Source organism: Oryzias latipes, chromosome 12 (assembly GCF_002234675.1).
Source record: "Oryzias latipes chromosome 12, ASM223467v1".
In the NCBI taxonomy this organism is placed as follows: domain Eukaryota; kingdom Metazoa; phylum Chordata; class Actinopteri; order Beloniformes; family Adrianichthyidae; genus Oryzias; species Oryzias latipes.
The window spans coordinates 4,185,126-4,201,641 of NC_019870.2; the positions used below are offsets into that span (position 1 = coordinate 4,185,126).

At 49.1% G+C, this 16,516-nt stretch overlaps 1 protein-coding gene across 2 annotated transcripts; it reads right to left on the reverse strand.

Moving 5' to 3' along the window:
* Window positions 1-737: 737 nt before the first annotated feature.
* pik3r1 (phosphoinositide-3-kinase regulatory subunit 1) lies at window positions 738-16,032 on the reverse strand. Of its 2 annotated transcripts, XM_023961154.1 has the most exons (15): window positions 15,773-16,032; window positions 14,377-14,953; window positions 7,972-8,064; window positions 7,818-7,892; window positions 7,565-7,696; window positions 6,778-6,979; window positions 6,609-6,691; window positions 4,200-4,401; window positions 3,938-4,118; window positions 3,744-3,869; window positions 3,526-3,668; window positions 3,264-3,440; window positions 3,108-3,182; window positions 2,862-3,032; window positions 2,594-2,783 (listed from the first exon to the last, which is right to left on the reverse strand). In XM_023961154.1, the coding sequence occupies exons 2-15, from the start codon at window positions 14,711-14,713 to the stop codon at window positions 2,594-2,596; spliced, it is 2,187 nt and encodes a 728-aa protein (XP_023816922.1). In that variant the 5' UTR covers window positions 14,714-14,953; window positions 15,773-16,032. The 2 variants fall into 2 exon arrangements, with proteins under 2 accessions (XP_023816923.1, XP_023816922.1); XM_023961155.1 differs by lacking the exon at window positions 15,773-16,032 and having other exon boundaries at window positions 738-2,783; window positions 14,377-14,713.
* Between the last annotated feature and the right edge of the window lie 484 nt (window positions 16,033-16,516).

Here is a 16,516-nt window from a genome sequence, read left to right on the forward strand (position 1 = left end):
AAGAACAAAAACCTGATAGCAGAACGTGTCACAGCAGTGGAAGCCTGTCATGAGTTATCAGGAGAAATGTCCCAATCATGTGAAAGCAGTGATGACCTTTGACTCAACATTGTGACTGATAAAAAAAAAACAAATCTACCACAAGCAGACAGAAGTTTGGGAGGTTATTTTAAGCTTTGTTAGAGCTCTTGCTTTAATATTTGTGCGGTGGAGTGGAGCATGACCTCGACATCATTTCTCTGGTGGTTCTCGATGTGTCAGATTCTCATTTCTGTCTGCATATACTTTCATACATCGTCACCCTTGAGGGTTTAGCCACAATGACATTTGAGAGAGAATGACTTGCATAAAATTTCACATTTCCAGTTCAAACTAGGTACAGAAAAATTCCTGGAAACTCCGAAACTTGTTTGGGAGAAGATCCCCCTTTCATGTGGACTTCCCTGAGGTTTTTTCCTTTTTTTCCCTCCGTAGTCCGTTTTGTTTTTTAAGAGTTTTCTCTTAACAAGGAGGCGGGTCTACGGGCAGGGATGCCCAATTTAGTTTACCAACTACCCATTATATTTTGTGACTGATTTCTACACCTACTGGCATGAAGCCCATTGAGACTACTATTGTTGTAATATTGGTCTACATAAATAAAACGGAACTGAATTTACAGAGTGTTAAACTGCAGGGGAAAACCCCCTATTCAACAGAGTGTCGAGTTCAGCAAATAATTAACCGACGACTTGAAATTCATAAAAACAAGTGTTTTATTTCATGTTTAACAAAGCCCAATACAGATCTGAAGCCAAACAGGGGAAAATTGTCTGATTTCAATCCAACCATGGGTGTGGGGGGGGTAGGGGGTCACCATATAAAAAAAAACAAAAACAGAAGTTCAAATTTAAAAAAAGATGGTGCACGTCATCTGAGAACTTCAAAACCACAATGTTTGTGCCAGCAGCTGTCGGGGTTAAGTGCCGGTTAGTTTACTGCTGTTCTGAATTTGGAGACATCTGATCAAGAAAAACAAAAAAAAAGACACTTTTGAACGTTGGGTGTGATTTTGATCGTTTCAAAAACACTTTTGTACCGTCATGTCAGGTGAACCGAGCTAATACTGAGGTGCGTGCTGCACGGCGGCCAGCCTCGTCACGCGCTCAGTGAAAACAAGCAGCTGAAGTCTTCTACAACTCTTCCGTCACAGATTTCACTTTGGCCGTGCCCGCCGCGCAGAAGAACCCAAAATATACGTCTGATCTTGGTCGCCTTTTTTTCCCTCCTCGTATCGCGTGGAAAAACGCCCGTTTAAAAAAATATACACGTTCAGTGGTTTCTGACACTTAATTACAGCTAAACTAAAAAAAATTTAAAAAAAAAAAAGCTGTCGAAGGAAACGAGTCGAGCCGTGGCAACCTGCGTTTAATTGAAATTTCTCATTTCGAAATGAGAAATCGCTTTCTGAAATGAGCTGATCCACCCATGTAAACAGTGATTTTCTGATACAGAAAAATACTAAGTGTAAAATGTAAAGTGAGCTTATCTCTCTTATGGGAACATTATATATTTTCTTTATAACAAAATAAATCTATACTGCTGTTTTGGTGGTGATATGGGTCGTACGATCCCATCAGGCCGTTTTGAGCGCTTTTAACTCACGACTGCATGTTCGGAAAAAAAAAAAAAAAAAAAAGAAAACTTGTGACCGAAGCAGCTCAAACGCCTGAGAGGGACTTTAGTTTGAAGGAAAAAAAAACCTAATAAAACGCTCACATCTTCCACCATAGGAGCTGTTAAAGTCATTTATAATAAAGTTTATGCTCTCTTTTAAAAATTATATGCATTTCTTTTAACTGTATCTTGGCATTTTCAACAAAATATCCTCCTGGATCCTTAAACAGGAACAGATTTTCAAGCAAAAACGAAGCTTATATCGTGTTGCAACAGTAAAAATGGAGAAAGACTTGCATAGCAGATCAGAATAAAACTAAAACAGGAGCTGATCCTTTTTTTTTTTTTTTTGGTACTTTGATTCACGAGTTTGCACAATTTGATTTATGTACACAAGTCCATTCATAGTTCGACTTGCCAGCAGATCCGAGTTTGTTTCTGCAAGTCCAACCGGCGAGGCGTGGGTCGAGTCCTTTCTGCTCCTTGTTTCCAAACACAAAATAAAGTTTGTCTTTTTCAAAGTGCCGTTTTGCTACATTTGTCAGCTGATCCATGGTCTGCTACTGAACAGTCAACACAAGCCCCTCCCCCACACTCTCCTGATTGGAAGAGTTTTGGTCACGTGGGCAGTCGTACAAAGAAAAACACGCAGATGAGGAAGTCGTGGCCGGTGCGAAGAGTCCTTCCGGTTCCGGCTGGTAAAGCTCTGGAAAAGAACAAGCACTGGAAGGAAAAAGGCCTCAAATGTTCTCCGCTCGCCCGCCCGCTCGGGGAGGGGTGGAGCTCAGCAGTCGGCTGGATTCTGTGCTCCCAACGGAAAACGAGAACGAAAAGAAACAGGAGATCTACATTCAGGCTTGTGTCTCTGAAATGGTTCAGGCATCCAAATCCGGCGAGGCCGTGCATCTTTGCGTCCGTAAGAAGGCGTCCGGGGTCCTCACCGCCGCTGGTGGGTGAAGACGGGGTACGCTAGCGTCACATTCAGAGAGTCATTGTGCTGGACCAGCGACGTGTGCTGGTAGTGAAGTACGAGTTCTTTTAGCGAGCTGTACAGGTTGTAGGGCTCCGCGAAGCCGTAGCCGGAGGGCGTCTTGTTGATGACGCAGTGCTTCACCTCGCCGTCCACCCTGCAAAGAGAGGACAACCATCAACCGCTGCTCGCGCTCAGAGCGTGTGGAGAAACGGCGCGCGGCCGTGACACGTACATCACGCTGCATGCGTAGCATCCCGGCTTGCTGCTTTCCCGAACCAGGAATGTGCCGTCTCTCTTTCCCTGAAGGAGGCCCTCAGCCTCCAGCCGGTCGATCTTCTCCAGCTTCCAGGTGCGCTCGTCGTGATGAGGGAGGTCTTCGTCGTCCTCCACCATCGAGTATTGACTGAGGAGAAGAGCGGCGGGCGTCAGCTGAAAACATCAAAGCGCCAGGACACTTTTTGAGGCCTGGAAAACTTACTCCTCTGTGTTCTCGTTCTTGATTCCCAGCCACTCGTTCAGCTTCTTTTGCCGCACTCCTTTCTGTGTCAGCCACCTGCAGACGGGGAGCAGATGGGGGTTAGAGATGGTGCAGCCGTGGTAGCTGTGGTGGCGGCGGCGGCGGGACGGTACTCACGTGAGGTACTGGTCTCTGGTCTTGCGGAGCTGGATGAGGTCCGGCTTGATGCTGTTCATCCTCTTGTCGATCTCTCTGTAGTCGGCCGCCTGCTTCCTCAGGTCCTCCTCCAGTCTGCGCTTGCTGTCCACGATTTCACTGATTCTAGACTTTAACTTCTCGTAGTTTCCCATGATCCTGAAAATATATATATTTTAAAAAAAAAGTTAAGTGATTGTTTTGGCCATCAAATGTTTTTCAGGTTTTCCGCCCGGCGTCTCACCTCTGGATCTCCTTCTCGTTTCCTTCTTTCCTGAACCTCTCGATGTAGTCTTTGCTGTACCGCTCCTGCGTTTGGCACTGCTCCTCGAATATCTTTATGGTTTCGTTGAAAGCTTCTATGGCTGTGCGCTTCATTTGGATCTCCTGCAGGCAGAGGCGGGGTTTTAGTGGCGTGCAAAAGGGTCAGAACCGGCCTCGGCAGGTGAGCGAGCTCCTCACCTGTGACGTCCTGGTGTACTCCTCGTACAGACGGTCGTATTCCTTGTTCTTCTCCTGGTATTGCTGGTGGTATTCGCAGAGCTTCCTCCCCACGGCCTCGATGTTGTCCTCCTTCACCACCTGGTCCTGAGGACAGAATCTGCGTCAGGACGCGGTTGCGGCTGGCCTGACGGCGCTTTGGGACAGAGCCTCACCTGCTGTTGCTTGGAGACGGGGTAGAGCAGCTTCACGTCCAGCTTGGGGTTGTACTGAGCCAGAGATTCGTTGCGATAGTGGTTGATGAGCTCCACCACGGAGCTGAAGGTCAGCGGGTCGGAGAAGCCGTACTTCCCGTCCCGGTGGAATATCTTGATAAGCTTGTTGTTTCCTCCTTTCCTAAAAGCAAAGCAGGGAGTTAAACGGACAGCAGCAGGAAGGAGGCTTTCACTGTGTGTGTGTGTGTGGGGGGCAGCTCACCTCAGAGTCAGCGTGTAGTCGCCGTGCATTTTCGTGGAGGCGTCTCGCACCAGAAACGTACCGTCCGCAGTGTCCCTCAGCTTCTCGTTGACCTCCTCCCTGGAGATCTCCCCCCAGTACCACTCTGCGTCCTGCAGAGCCATATTGTTGTTCATTCCGTTGTTAATCACAGCCGCGGGCTTCGGGGGCTTCGGAGGCAGAGCTGCAGGGACAAAACGCGCCCAGGGTTACATTTAAAAGGGGGGGGGGGGGGAATCTCATTCAGGAGGTGTCTGGAGCAGCCCAGGAGGAAAATCAAAAGAGCTTTCATGCAGGATTCTGTTCTCTGGATTCAGGATCAATGAACCAATAAGAGCGGAGCCAACGGTCACAGGGAGGCTAGCGGCGGCGGCGCCAAGTCAGCCGGTCTTTTTAGCCCACAAATCTGCACTGCTGCTGCGTTCACGAAAAAACCCCCACAGACGCGTCCGCTGGTCCGTGACAGCGCCGTGACAGGAGCCAGGGGACGGCCGCGCAGCACAAACCCACTTGCCCGCCCGCAGCCTGCTCGGTAACGCGTTGCATCACTCACCGCAGCCAATCACAGTGTGGGGGTCTGTCACCGACCGGTCCTGCATCGCTCGCAACTCCTCAACCTAAACCCTGAAGCGTCTCCCTCCTCTCTCTTGCGCTCCTCCTCCTCTGCTGAGCTGCTCTCCTGCTCTGCCCCTCCCTCCCAGCGCGTGTCGTGGCTCCTCCCACTGCTGGCAGCGCAGGCAGAGCGGGCTGTGCTGCAGCAGCACGTACGCAGCTCCATTGTAAAGCCTGGCCCGGTCAGCAGCACCCACATCTCCAAAATATGCCTGTAATCCTGCAGCATGACACTCGGCGGGACACAGATAGCCCGCTTGATTACCTCGGGGGTGGGGTGGGGGGGGGTGAAAATAGAAACTCTTCCTAGAAGTGAATTAAAGCTTCAGTGAAAGCTGATCAACCAGGGATCTAGCCCGATCAAGAGATCGTCGCAAAACAGGTTATGAAAGGTTTTTTTTTACATCCGAGTCAGAACTTTTGGACTGAGAGGTTAATCCCAGAGCGGAGAGCACGTCTGAACGCAGCCCCAAAGATTTCCCCGAGAGCCTGGAGCCGTATGAGGACAGAAAACTGCTCTAGTTTGGGTTTTTCTGATGCTCTGGTTTCAGCCTAAAGTGGAAACAAACAGCCATCAGACTTACTCTGAGAGCTGAGCATGTTTGCCTGAATCCGTCTGCTCTTCGAAGCGTCTCCGGTATTCCCAAAAGCCGCAGTAAATCCAACAGAGCTGCATTCAAGTCCTCCGCTCCATTTCATGCTTCAGGCCTGGCTCTTCGGTTCCTAAAAGCTCCCGGACTTGTGCGCTTCCTTCAGAAGTCCTGGAGGGCAATCCGCTCGGCGTGACACAGGAGCGACCGGTCTCGACTCCAGACTGACGGGCTCACTTCCTGCTGCGAGCGCTCAAGTCTCCCTGTCTGCTCACGTGGAGGCGCGCAGTTAATGATTAGCTGCTCCGCCGCAGCCTGTTCTGAACACCAGCTGCGTTTGTGCACGCCCCCCCCCAGTCCGCCACTCCCCCACTCTCTGTTTGTAAAGGAGGGGGGAGAGATTCGGTCTTATGATTAACTTGCAAAGTTTCAAATATTTGCTGACTGAGCACATTGAGGGGGGGCAGGAGTTGTGGATATCCAGTGGTTTGGGGGCTGGGAGGCTGGAGCAGGCCTCAGTTAACAAGAAGAGCTCTGTGGCGCAGCGGGCCAACTTTCCAGCCAACCAAATCTAAGTGGGCCTTTTGTCGCTTTCTTAAAATAGGCAGGCAGTAACTGGGAGGAGGCGCACGCACGTGCACGCACGCACAAACACGTGCACAGATACAAGACAAAGCAAAGTCCTCTGCTCATAATGTTGAGCCCAGATCTGCGTACGTCACCCATCCTGGAGCCACAGCTCCCACCTTTACTCTGCACATCCAAATGACTGACAGCTGCTCCATAAATAGTCCAAACCGCCAAAAGAAAAAACGCTCTGGCACACACACACACAAACACACACACAACGGCTCCGTCCGAGCGACACACAAATCTGTCCTCCAGGTTGGACAAATCTCCTGAAGCAGAAGATCAGCAGCTCTGATTCCATCTCGCTGAATCTACAAACCTCCAGTTTTGGAAAAGTGAATCAGAAACCTTCATCTGCATGTGCTGCTCTACTTCAGCTGCAGTGGTTGAACGTCCCACCTCTTCACCGCTTTGTTGCTATTTCTGACTCCGCCGTCCGTCTGCCTGCCTGTCTGTCTGTCTGTCTGTGCGGTGCTTTAGCCCTGGCAGGGCGTGCATCCCATAGTAAATCCTCCGAAGCAACAACGGCTAAAGGCGGACATGCAGGAAGCAGACTCACCTGGAGCGGCTCGACTCTCGCTCCACTCGGTGGTCACCAGAACCTCAATGATCTTGATGTAGGCGTCCAGGCTGGGTTCACAGCTGCCAGGACGAGGAAACACGCTTACAGTCAGAGCCTGAAACAGCCCCCCCCCACGCACATGTCTGCGTTAGTCAAAGCTGCTCACCCGACGGACTGCTGTCTGAAGAAGACGGGGCTGAAGATCTCCCCCAGCGTTCTGGGGCTCAGCAGGTTCTTGGAGCCGCTCTGGCACACTCTAGCAAAGTGCCTGAGCAGGCAGTGCAGGGCCAGCCAGTACTGGTGGGGCAGGCTGGGGGTGCTGGCCACGCGGCGCAGCAGCTGGGCGCATTCTTCAGGGTTCGCCACCTCTGGTGAGGGGAAAAAGGTAGAGCGGTGGAAGGGTCAGAGGAAGAAACAGACTGAGCCCTTTTTTTTTTTGTTTTTTTTCCGGCTGAGAGGCACAAAGCGGTGTGGAAAAACGCGTCATGTGCAGCAAAGTCTTGCAAACCGCACAGACACACCGTGTCTGACTGAGCGTACAGCACGCTGGCAGGTGATTGGCTGCTCAGAGATGCTGAAGATAAACCCTCAAGCTTGTTTTAGTTCCTATTAACCACAGATATCCTGTTTCTGGCCGTGTGACACAAAAACTGTAGAGCTGCAGCAGAGGCTGCGGTTAGAACTCTCTGTGCCTGCAAGATGCAGCACCAGAACGGATGGGGGGGGCAAGCAAAGACAAAATGTGCTTCAGTCTGCTGCTTTTTTTTTTTTTAAGTTTTATACTACACTAGGGGAAAAAAGCTTTAACGTGAGAGTCGGCTTTGAGAAGCAAAGCTGCACTCCTGTGGTTTTGTCTTCAAAGTCGGGTGTGTTCAGCAGGCGGCCGCGTTACGTCAGCACTTCTGTGGAGACGGCAGAGCAGAACTGGGGTCAGCGTGCGTCACGGCTCCCACCTTTGGCCGTGTGGACCATCTGGACTTGTAGTGCCGGGTGGACGACGGGCTGGGGAAGGTCCAGCAGGTACCGGCGCAGGCCGTCGCACAAGACCGGCAGATCCAGCTGATCCAGGTCTGCGGATGGAGGATCTGCAGCACGGGTTCTGAGGTTAGCGGCTGGTTCTGGTGCATCAAACGGCACACAAAGCATCTGGAACAACACTGAGCCCTGGCGCTGTCGGAGGCGGTCGGGGAGGAAGATGGAGCTCACCTGACTCAAAGTACTGCCTGACCTCCAGTCCGGCTCCTGCAGTGAAGGTTCGGTACAGGGTGGGGTTCTCCAGCCCTGCAGACAGTATAACAGAGGTCAGGGAATGAAAGGAAAAGAGGTGGGGGGCGAAGAGAGGGAATTCAGGTGAGCTCACCTTTCTTCTCTATGGCTTCCAGCAGCCTGGTCAGCATGGGTGGAGCGGTGTCCGGGAGGGAAAACTGCTCTGTCAGGTCCGGCAAACAGGAGCCTGGAGGGAATTGGGTAAAAAAAAAGTTTCCTTAAGTCCCACTCTGATCATCTTTGAATCCATTTTCAAAGCGTTCCCAGTGGTACTTAATTACGACTTGCTGTTTTTACCCAACATAAAAATACTTTACTACCTGGTAGCTTACAGCCCCTCCCACCCCCAACCTAACATAACAGGTGCAACAAAAATGGCGAGCAAGATCGGCGCGGACGAGGACAAGGAAGATGTACACGAATCCATGTGTCTGCGAGGGAAGGCCTCAGAATGGAACAGTATTTTCTACGTCATCATTAAGCTCCTTTGGTTTTACATGTCGTCCATCGTCAGAAAAATGCACATATTAGAAACACTAAAACCCATTTTTCATCAGAGCGGATCTTTGCAGAAGATCGATGTTTAAGCTTCGCTCTCTGCAGAAAGAACCGATCTTTAAGGAAACACCTGACTGAACCGTAAAAGCACAGCAGAACTTTGTCTTCAGGCTCAAACCCCAAACTCGACTTTTTAGAAGGGGAACTCAGAGTGAAACCATGAGGTTGTTTCAGGTACTTTCCTTCTGTTGTGTGAGGAGCTGGTGAACAGAACTCTAATGTGACCTGAATCAGCAGAGACGAGGAGATGTTTGACAAACAGCCTTCAAAGGAAGCAGGTAAACGACCAAGGAAACCACTTTTAAAGCAGAGTATTTACAAAAGCCTGATTCAAGTGGGAGGCACTGGCTTCTAAAGTTAGGGTTTGGAAGGCCAAGAAACTCAGCAAATATCCTGTGACACCAGGGAAGCCAGGCTCCAGGACTTTTTACTCCATTTTCCCCCTCAGAACTCTGCGCCCAGGTGTGGACATGAAAGGAGCTGGCGAGGGTTTTATTTGAAAAGGTGGATTTTGGAGAATGTTTTTTTTTTTACTGAAAGGCCCGACTGTTCAACGCAGACACAAGATGCTGAGGAAACCATGAAAGGAAAGCTCTCTCTGAACTTTCAGTAGGTTTCCACGCAAGAATGACTTCTGAATCACAGAAAAACAGAATCCAGCAGGCTAAAGAAGAAGCTCCTTATCCCCCAGTCGCCTCAGAACCGGGCTCGCCAAAGCCCAGAACACGCAGAGCCGCTGTTGGACATTTGCTCATCTGGAGGACGTTACTGGAAATGCCAGGCTGGGGGGGGGGCTGGATTCTCAGAACCAACTAACTTTGAGATGGAAAAGGGTTCCTTAAATAGAGGTGGGGACAAGGAGCGGATGCCATTGCACACCTTGAAAGTGCAAGCGTTCTTTGAGACAAGACATCCGACACGACCCGTTCTGTGGCCGGCCACTCTTCTGAGAAACTCCCTTCACAGCCAGGAGTGACGTGAAACTCGACCTGGGATTACACAACGGCATAAGACATGTGGCCCCCTCTTTATCGTGGAATCACACCTTGAAAACACGTTTGAAACTTTCCCCAAATGGAGACAAACCCTTCATTTGCAGCGCTTCCACGCGGCGGCGGCGGCGGCGGCGGCGGCTGCTTTGAGATACGTTTGCTTCTCGGTACTGTCAACAATGTGACGGCTCTGATGTTGCTGGAATTGTATCGAGTGTCAGAAGAGACACGGCAGAAATGTTTGGAGATGATTTCGAGGATGCTTTGGTGCGATATCGAATGATCACCCTACTGGCCACAACGTGAAACTACAGCAACACTAAAAGAAGAATCTACAATAAGCTGCAACCCAACCGATTTCCCAGCATTCTCTTGTGACGGTTTCAACAAAAAGTCTAGTGGAACCACAAACAGCCACTTTAAAAACATGTTTTATTCAAGTCTTGATTTGCAAATCAAGACTTTTCAAAGCGCGCTGGTTTCTGTGGCAACCCGTGAAAGGAGAGTAAGGCAGAGGGGGCCCCTCAAGACGGGCCTCAACATGTCTGCATGTTTGGCAGACGTCACGAGATCCTCAAGTACCTCAGCCAGTCAGTCAGAAAAACCGCAGGTGGAGGAGGAAGTGGATGCAGCTGCTGTTGGGACCGCCGCGGCGTGGGACACGGTCTCGTCAGCTCACATGGTCCGTCTGAACCCGACGAACTGCAGACTGCGGGCAGGACCGAGCCGGGGGGCCCCACAGACGCACCAAAGATAGCACCCACTTTGGGTAAATTTAGAAAGGCCGCTCAAGTAACCGGCATTTTCAGGTTATGCCCTTTCTTCTCGTCTGGAGGAAGGAACCCCCACAACAAAAACACACAACTAAGACGTGCATCAAAGCTGCAGAGGTGGGTGCTGCCTTTGCACAGACTAAGAGACATGCCCGGACCTTTTTGTCAGGCAATGAGTGATGAGAAAGGGCGGGCGGTGGCGCCTCCTGCTGGCCGGAAAACACAGCGCAGGGGAGAAGCAGCAGCCAATGAGAGGACTGTTGCTAGAGCCCAAACATTTAACCCTAAATATGGCTATCACGACATAAAAGCACCATTTCCTGATGATCAATATCTTCAACAGCAAATACAAGATTAAAAAAAGCAAACCTTTAATAAAGACACTATCAGATGTTCAGCCTTTTATAAGCATGACATTCCTTCCAACAAACAGACTGTAAAAAGAAGCTGGATTTTCTTACACAGGTTCTCTTGTGTCATAAAAAGGCTACTAAAAACGGCTCGTTCTGCGGAGGAATAATATATATATAATATATAATGCTAGAACTGTATATGATGTAACGCCACACCGCTCAAACACAACGCATCTCTCAATAAATCACATTTTTCAAATTCCTCCTGGGCCTCCCTGACATCCGTCTCTTATCTCACCCTCATCTCATGGCGTTTCATTTCTCTTCTCTTTCGCAGACGCGCCTCACCTCCAGTAAAGCAGATTTGCCGATTCAGACGTCAGTGTCTGAACATGACCACGCGGCGTTTGGCCTCCATGCTCCGTGTTTGTGTGTAAACAACACCAGCAGTTTATGTCAGCAAACCTCAAAGGGATCTTTTTTTTTGCTGCCTGCTCACCATTTTCCACCATTATCTCACTTAATTCCTCTGTTTCGGTAAATATAAATTCAAGTTTTGGTTTTAAACTTCACCTGCTATTTAGCTCAGCGATATAATGACAGGAGTTTTCCCAGCAGCTCTGCAGAGACTCCTGCTAATGCTGCAATAACAACCCCCCTTGTGTTCAGGCGTGATCCCCCCTCCCCGGAAACAAACGCAGTGATAATGAAAGGATGACACGCACGTTGCATGAACGCTCCGCCTCATGGATGCAGAACGGGAACGTGGAATCCACAAAAAAACCCCAGCAACAAAGTTTCCAGCCCAGAGAGAAGAACCGCCTCCCCGGGCTGGGAAACGTGTCCGGCGTGTTCGTGGATTCAGAAAGTTCCCCGGCAACACGAGAGGGGGCGGCGATCGCTGGGGGGGCTATTTAGCCCAACCTTTTATTGTCCCGTTGCATTGTGCGGCGTGTTACTGCAATCAGCACTTAGCACAATACTGATTCATCACAAAGCTACAAATCAGTCCAGCGTGCAGTCTGTGCACACCCCCCCACGCAACGCATTCCTGCCCACAGAGGAGCATCGCGTCGGTGTTTCCACCGTATTGATCCGATGGGCAGATCCGAAGTCACTCCATGCATAATTTATCCGAAAAGTGAAGTCTTAGCAGAAACGGAGGGGAGCGACAGAATGGACGGGGAGAGCGTTCAATAGAGTAGATGTCAGTCGGAGTGCTAAAGAGACCAAGAGAAGGAGAGCTGCATTATCTGATGCTCCAGCTATGTGGAGTCCTCTCCCTGCGCCTCCTCTTCCTCCTTCCAGAAGCAACTTTAAGGCCCCACATTCACGGCACAAGAACGGGAGCATTGCAGACGGGAACAAGCGCTCATTTCTGCCAACATACTCCTCTTTCTTCTCGTTTTGGTAGTCATGAAACTCAACTGCAACTAAAAGTATGAAATGTTTCCTAAAACAAGACTGAGCATGCATTTGCAGGACACTTCAGACTGTTGTGAGTGGAAGACGATTACACAAACACACACAAAAATCCCCCCCAAAAAATAAAATAAAGAAAGAAAGAAAACCAGCAGCTTTAAAGTCACGCTCCAATTATCTTTTCATCTGTTCTAAAAGCGTTCCTGGTGGTCTTCTTGAGATGCCGCCCCTTCCCACTATCCATCTGTTTAGATTATCTCCCACTAGCTTACAGCCCCTCACAACCCCAACCGAATATAACCGCTGCAACAAAAATGGCGAGCAATATCAGAGCTTTCCAGCCGTACGGTTTTTAAAACAGATGCCAACTCAGACGAGGGAAAACGAAGACGTTCACGCATCGGAATAAAGCAGAGCAGGGAGGTTGTGGCATGAACCCCACAAGCTTTGCTCCTGATTTACAACTTTTTGAAAAATGAAATGGTCACAAAAGCAATTTTAAGCTAAATTTTCTTGAAGTTGCGTTAAAAACATAATTTTCAGCGGCGTGGGTCTTAAAACGTGCACATAAACTGTAAGAATTGTGTTCTTTTTGCAGTTCGAAAACCTAATAGTCTTTGAAGTGCGTTTAAAAGGGAGATGTTGGAGATTAAAATTCCCTAAATGTAGCGTTCTTCCCTCTTGGCGAGCCCAAACACATTTCTGTTCTAAGCTCAGAGGCCCGGCGCAGGCAGGAGCAGCGCCGAGAGATAAAAAAAAGGAGCTGGAATGAATCGGAATAGTTTCCCAGCCCTGCCCTTATTCTTTTTCTGCTTCCCTCTCCACATCTGCTGCACTCATGTAACCCCCCACCACCCCGTGCCTCAATTCTCCACCTTCTTTGCCCCCCCTTCGTAGACTGTAGGAACTATCAAAACATTGAAAAAGAAAAAAGAGGAGGAGGAGGAGGAAAAAAAGCTGTGGTGGAAGGAGGAAGGGAGCTGGATCCCTTGGTGGTGGGTAATAAATCACAAACACCCTGGGAGCAACGAGACCCTCTTCAAAGCCCCCCCCCCCCCCCCCCCCCCCCCCCCCCCCGACTTCAGCCCCTCCGCCAAGCCCTGAATCCGCTGCACACTATCCTTCACGGCAGCCCTGCCTCGGCCATAACCCCGGGGCCCCTGGCTCCCCACCCATTTCTCAGACCGGGGACACAGAGACTTTTCTTCTCTCTGTGCTACATTCACACTCGCTCCGGGCTCGACGCCGCCGCTCATCTACAGCTGCCCCCCCCCCCCCCCCATCCCCCTCAACAGCCCCCGCTCTGCAAACCGCAGCAAAGAATTTCACAATCGAACCACGGCGGGCAGAAACTAGAAACCTGGCAGCTACAGCTGCTTCTTCACACGCACGGACAGACGGAGCTGGAAGTGCACATCGACGGCGGGCCGAGCGTCTTCTAAAGGCTGGGGGTTTGATTGCTCCTCATAGTTGTGGCCTGACCCACAACTCTGCCGCGGACTTCAAAGGGTCCTCGTTTCCCCGAAACCAGGAGTCACTTGTTGGAGCTGTAACCCCGGCAAAAAAAGCCAAAAACTTTAATCGCACCAACAGCCATCAGGACATAAAACAGATTTATGTTACAGGAACGCTGCATTGGCTTTTAGTTTGGCTCCACACAAAGATAAGGGAAAGAAAATGCTTTGAATCAGCCCAAAATAGCTCCATGTTCCGTGCCCCCAATTATGTGCAATATGCATGGAACGGTATGAGATTTTTATGCAATGATGGCCGTTGCAGGAAACGCTATAGTATCACGCCACTCAACTCATAAAGTGCTTTTCTTGTTGGTTGAGGAGCTGCAGGAGCTGGAAAATGGCGAGAAAGCATGCAGCACGCATTAAATCCCACTGAAACCATCCTCGACAGAAGCAAAGGTTTGTCGGTTTTGTTGCTGGCACATCTGAAACTGTTGGGTTTCAACCAGGAAGAGGTTTTCTGCCGCCTGATAAAAACAGCTCAGGCAGGTTTGTTTTAAAAATATCTCCGGAAACCAGAAAGCTGAAATATTTAGCGCTCGACGCCACCTTCTGCCCTGAATTTCCAACTGTGAAAATGCATAAATGAAAACATGAAATTAGCTTTTACTGCGTCTGGATCAAAGGCCCCCCTCTCGATGCTAATTCGGGAACAACGGTCCCTTTGGATGCTGTTTGAGCAGAAAAACAGATGACATCCACTGGTACCATACGGCCTGTTCTGAGCCCGGGGCACACACCAGCACCATTGTCCTCCGGGACCAAGCTTGGTTTACATTCACTGCAGCTGGACGCCATTAAATCTGCGTCAAATTTATTGACCCAAAAATACAAAATATCAAAAACTAAAACTGCTGTTGGAAGCGGAAAAGTGTCAAACTCACCTTGTTCCGAGTCGGACTCTTCGTCGGTTTTGACGGGGCTGGGAGCCACAGGTAGAGGTCGGACGGGCCTCGGTTTGGGAGTGGGGGGGGAGATCCACTTCCTCCCGATGTACTCGACATATGTCCCCGGGAAGTCCCCCTTTTCCTGAGTGGTTTCATTGAAGCCCGGCAGCCAGCCAATCTTGTTTGGCTGCTGCTCCAGACCATCCGTGTACCCAAGGGCCACTAGAGCTCCTTTGCTTACCAACAATACGTCCCCCTCGTGGAGGTCGATGTCCTCCTCCCTCTCCTTTTTGTAGTCATAAAGCGCTCTGTACTGATATGCTTCGGCGCTCATACTGATCGTTTTGCTTTGAGGCGCTTTCTCAGGCTGGAATCAGCGGCGGTGCTTTTGGCTCCAGGTGCTCATCTGTCAATAACGACTAACCTATAAAAGCCGTTTTATGGAGACGACTGACGTTCTCCCACAGTTCTCGTCTCTTGGCAATAAAGTGCGGCTCTTTTGTCGTATGGCCCCACTGTATGTACCCATCAGTAAATGGCCTGCAGCTGTGATCTTCTGAGTGCTTATCCAGACCTGTAAGATGAGAGGAGAGGGGCCATCTTCAACCAGAGGAACAGACTAAAAAGTACATGCAAAAAAGAAAAAGCCATTTGGGTAAATTTCAAAATAAAAGCTTTTAAAAAAAAGTTACATAAAAAAACGCACATTTTAAAAAATGCAATTAAACAAGCAAAAAGCAATTGAGTTCTATTCAAAAGAGAAAAATAAAGCAAAGCAAGTTTAATAATAAAGTTAAGCTTTTTAAATAACTACCAGCATAAAAATAAAAGTTTGTTTGCTGACCATAACTATTTATTCCAACACTAAATCAACTCTGGGGTACTTTTTCTCAAAGTGACTGCAACAAAAGTAAATAATTCACTGTCCTGCACTTCATTATTATGAGCCACTTACTTTACAGGACCGTGATGATTTACAAAGTTACTGCACGGCCAGTAAACGGCTGCTAGCATGAACTCCTTCCTCCCTCCGCCGGGAATAAATTCGCTTCTGTGCGGGTTAAACCCGCACATTTGTAAGCGTTTTAGTGTGTATAAAGATTAATATTTCATTAAAAAAAAACCTGTCTAAAGTAGTCAGTTTTTAGCTTTAGGGCTGCTACTAGCTAACATGTTCACGAAGCCGTTAGCCGCGTTAGCAAAAAGTACTTCAAAATGAAAGTTTAAACAGATGATGCATTACGTTTTAATCATTTACTTTTAGCGGCTACACACACACACACACACACACACACACACACACACAGAAAAAATCTCCGAGATTTTTTAACATTGCGTTAAAAAAAAGTTTTTTTGCTAGCATAGTTGTCGAGCTGAGGCAGCAGGAACTCACCGAGAGAGACAGGGAGGGAGCACGAAAAACCACGAACGCTTCCAACGACTCTTCCCACAAATCGCCTCCACTTCGTCAAACTTCGTGAAACGATCGATAAAAAGGTCCAAACGGATCCAGCCTCTGCTCGGTTGCAGGGGTAAACTAAAAAAAAAAAATCCTTCGCTCAAGTTTAAATCCGATTTAATGACAAGTACCAAGTGTTACGAAATACAGCCAGACGGCATAACGGCACAGTCTCCCCGTCCCGAACAAATGCTCCCTTCAACGTCGCCCCTTTGGCCGAAGGGGCGAGACAAAGGCGCGCTCTCTGATTGGTCGGGGATCCTGTCAGTCATCCGTGTCACAGATTTGGGCCAATGGCGTTGCTGCAACGCGGCCCACACCCCCTTCCATGTCCTTCTGCATGCAGCATGAAACACCTTTGGAAATTACATAACTTTCTGTGTCAATCCCAAAGGATTCTCCTTGATTTTATCATCAGCATCCTCGAATGAAGATGAGATTACTTTTTACAGCATACAAAGATCGGAAATACACATCTCTCCCCCCGCTTTAAGTATTTGAGAGTGAATCAAACGCCCTGCATTCCTGCATTTCTTTTCATAGTTCACAAAGATGTGCCAACAAAAGCACAAGAATACGTTCAGCTCTGCACGTAAGCTCATTTCAGACCCCGGTTCTCTCCGTTTTCTCTAAGAATCATTACATCCCTTGACTGTCAGAGGCCTGGAATGTTGGAGT

What these genes read in the sequence shown, in the direction of transcription:
- pik3r1 (XM_023961155.1), bottom strand. Translation starts at nt 14,713, where the DNA reads ATGAGCGCCGAAGCATATCAGTACAGAGCGCTTTATGACTACAAAAAG. An exon ending in AGAGTCCGACTCGGAACAAG is followed by an intron (nt 8,065 to 14,376) that starts GTGAGTTTGACA and finishes AATTCCCTCCAG; the next exon opens with GCTCCTGTTTGCCGGACCTG. An exon ending in GATGGTCCACACGGCCAAAG is followed by an intron (nt 6,980 to 7,564) that starts GTGGGAGCCGTG and finishes TCCCCTCACCAG; the next exon opens with AGGTGGCGAACCCTGAAGAA.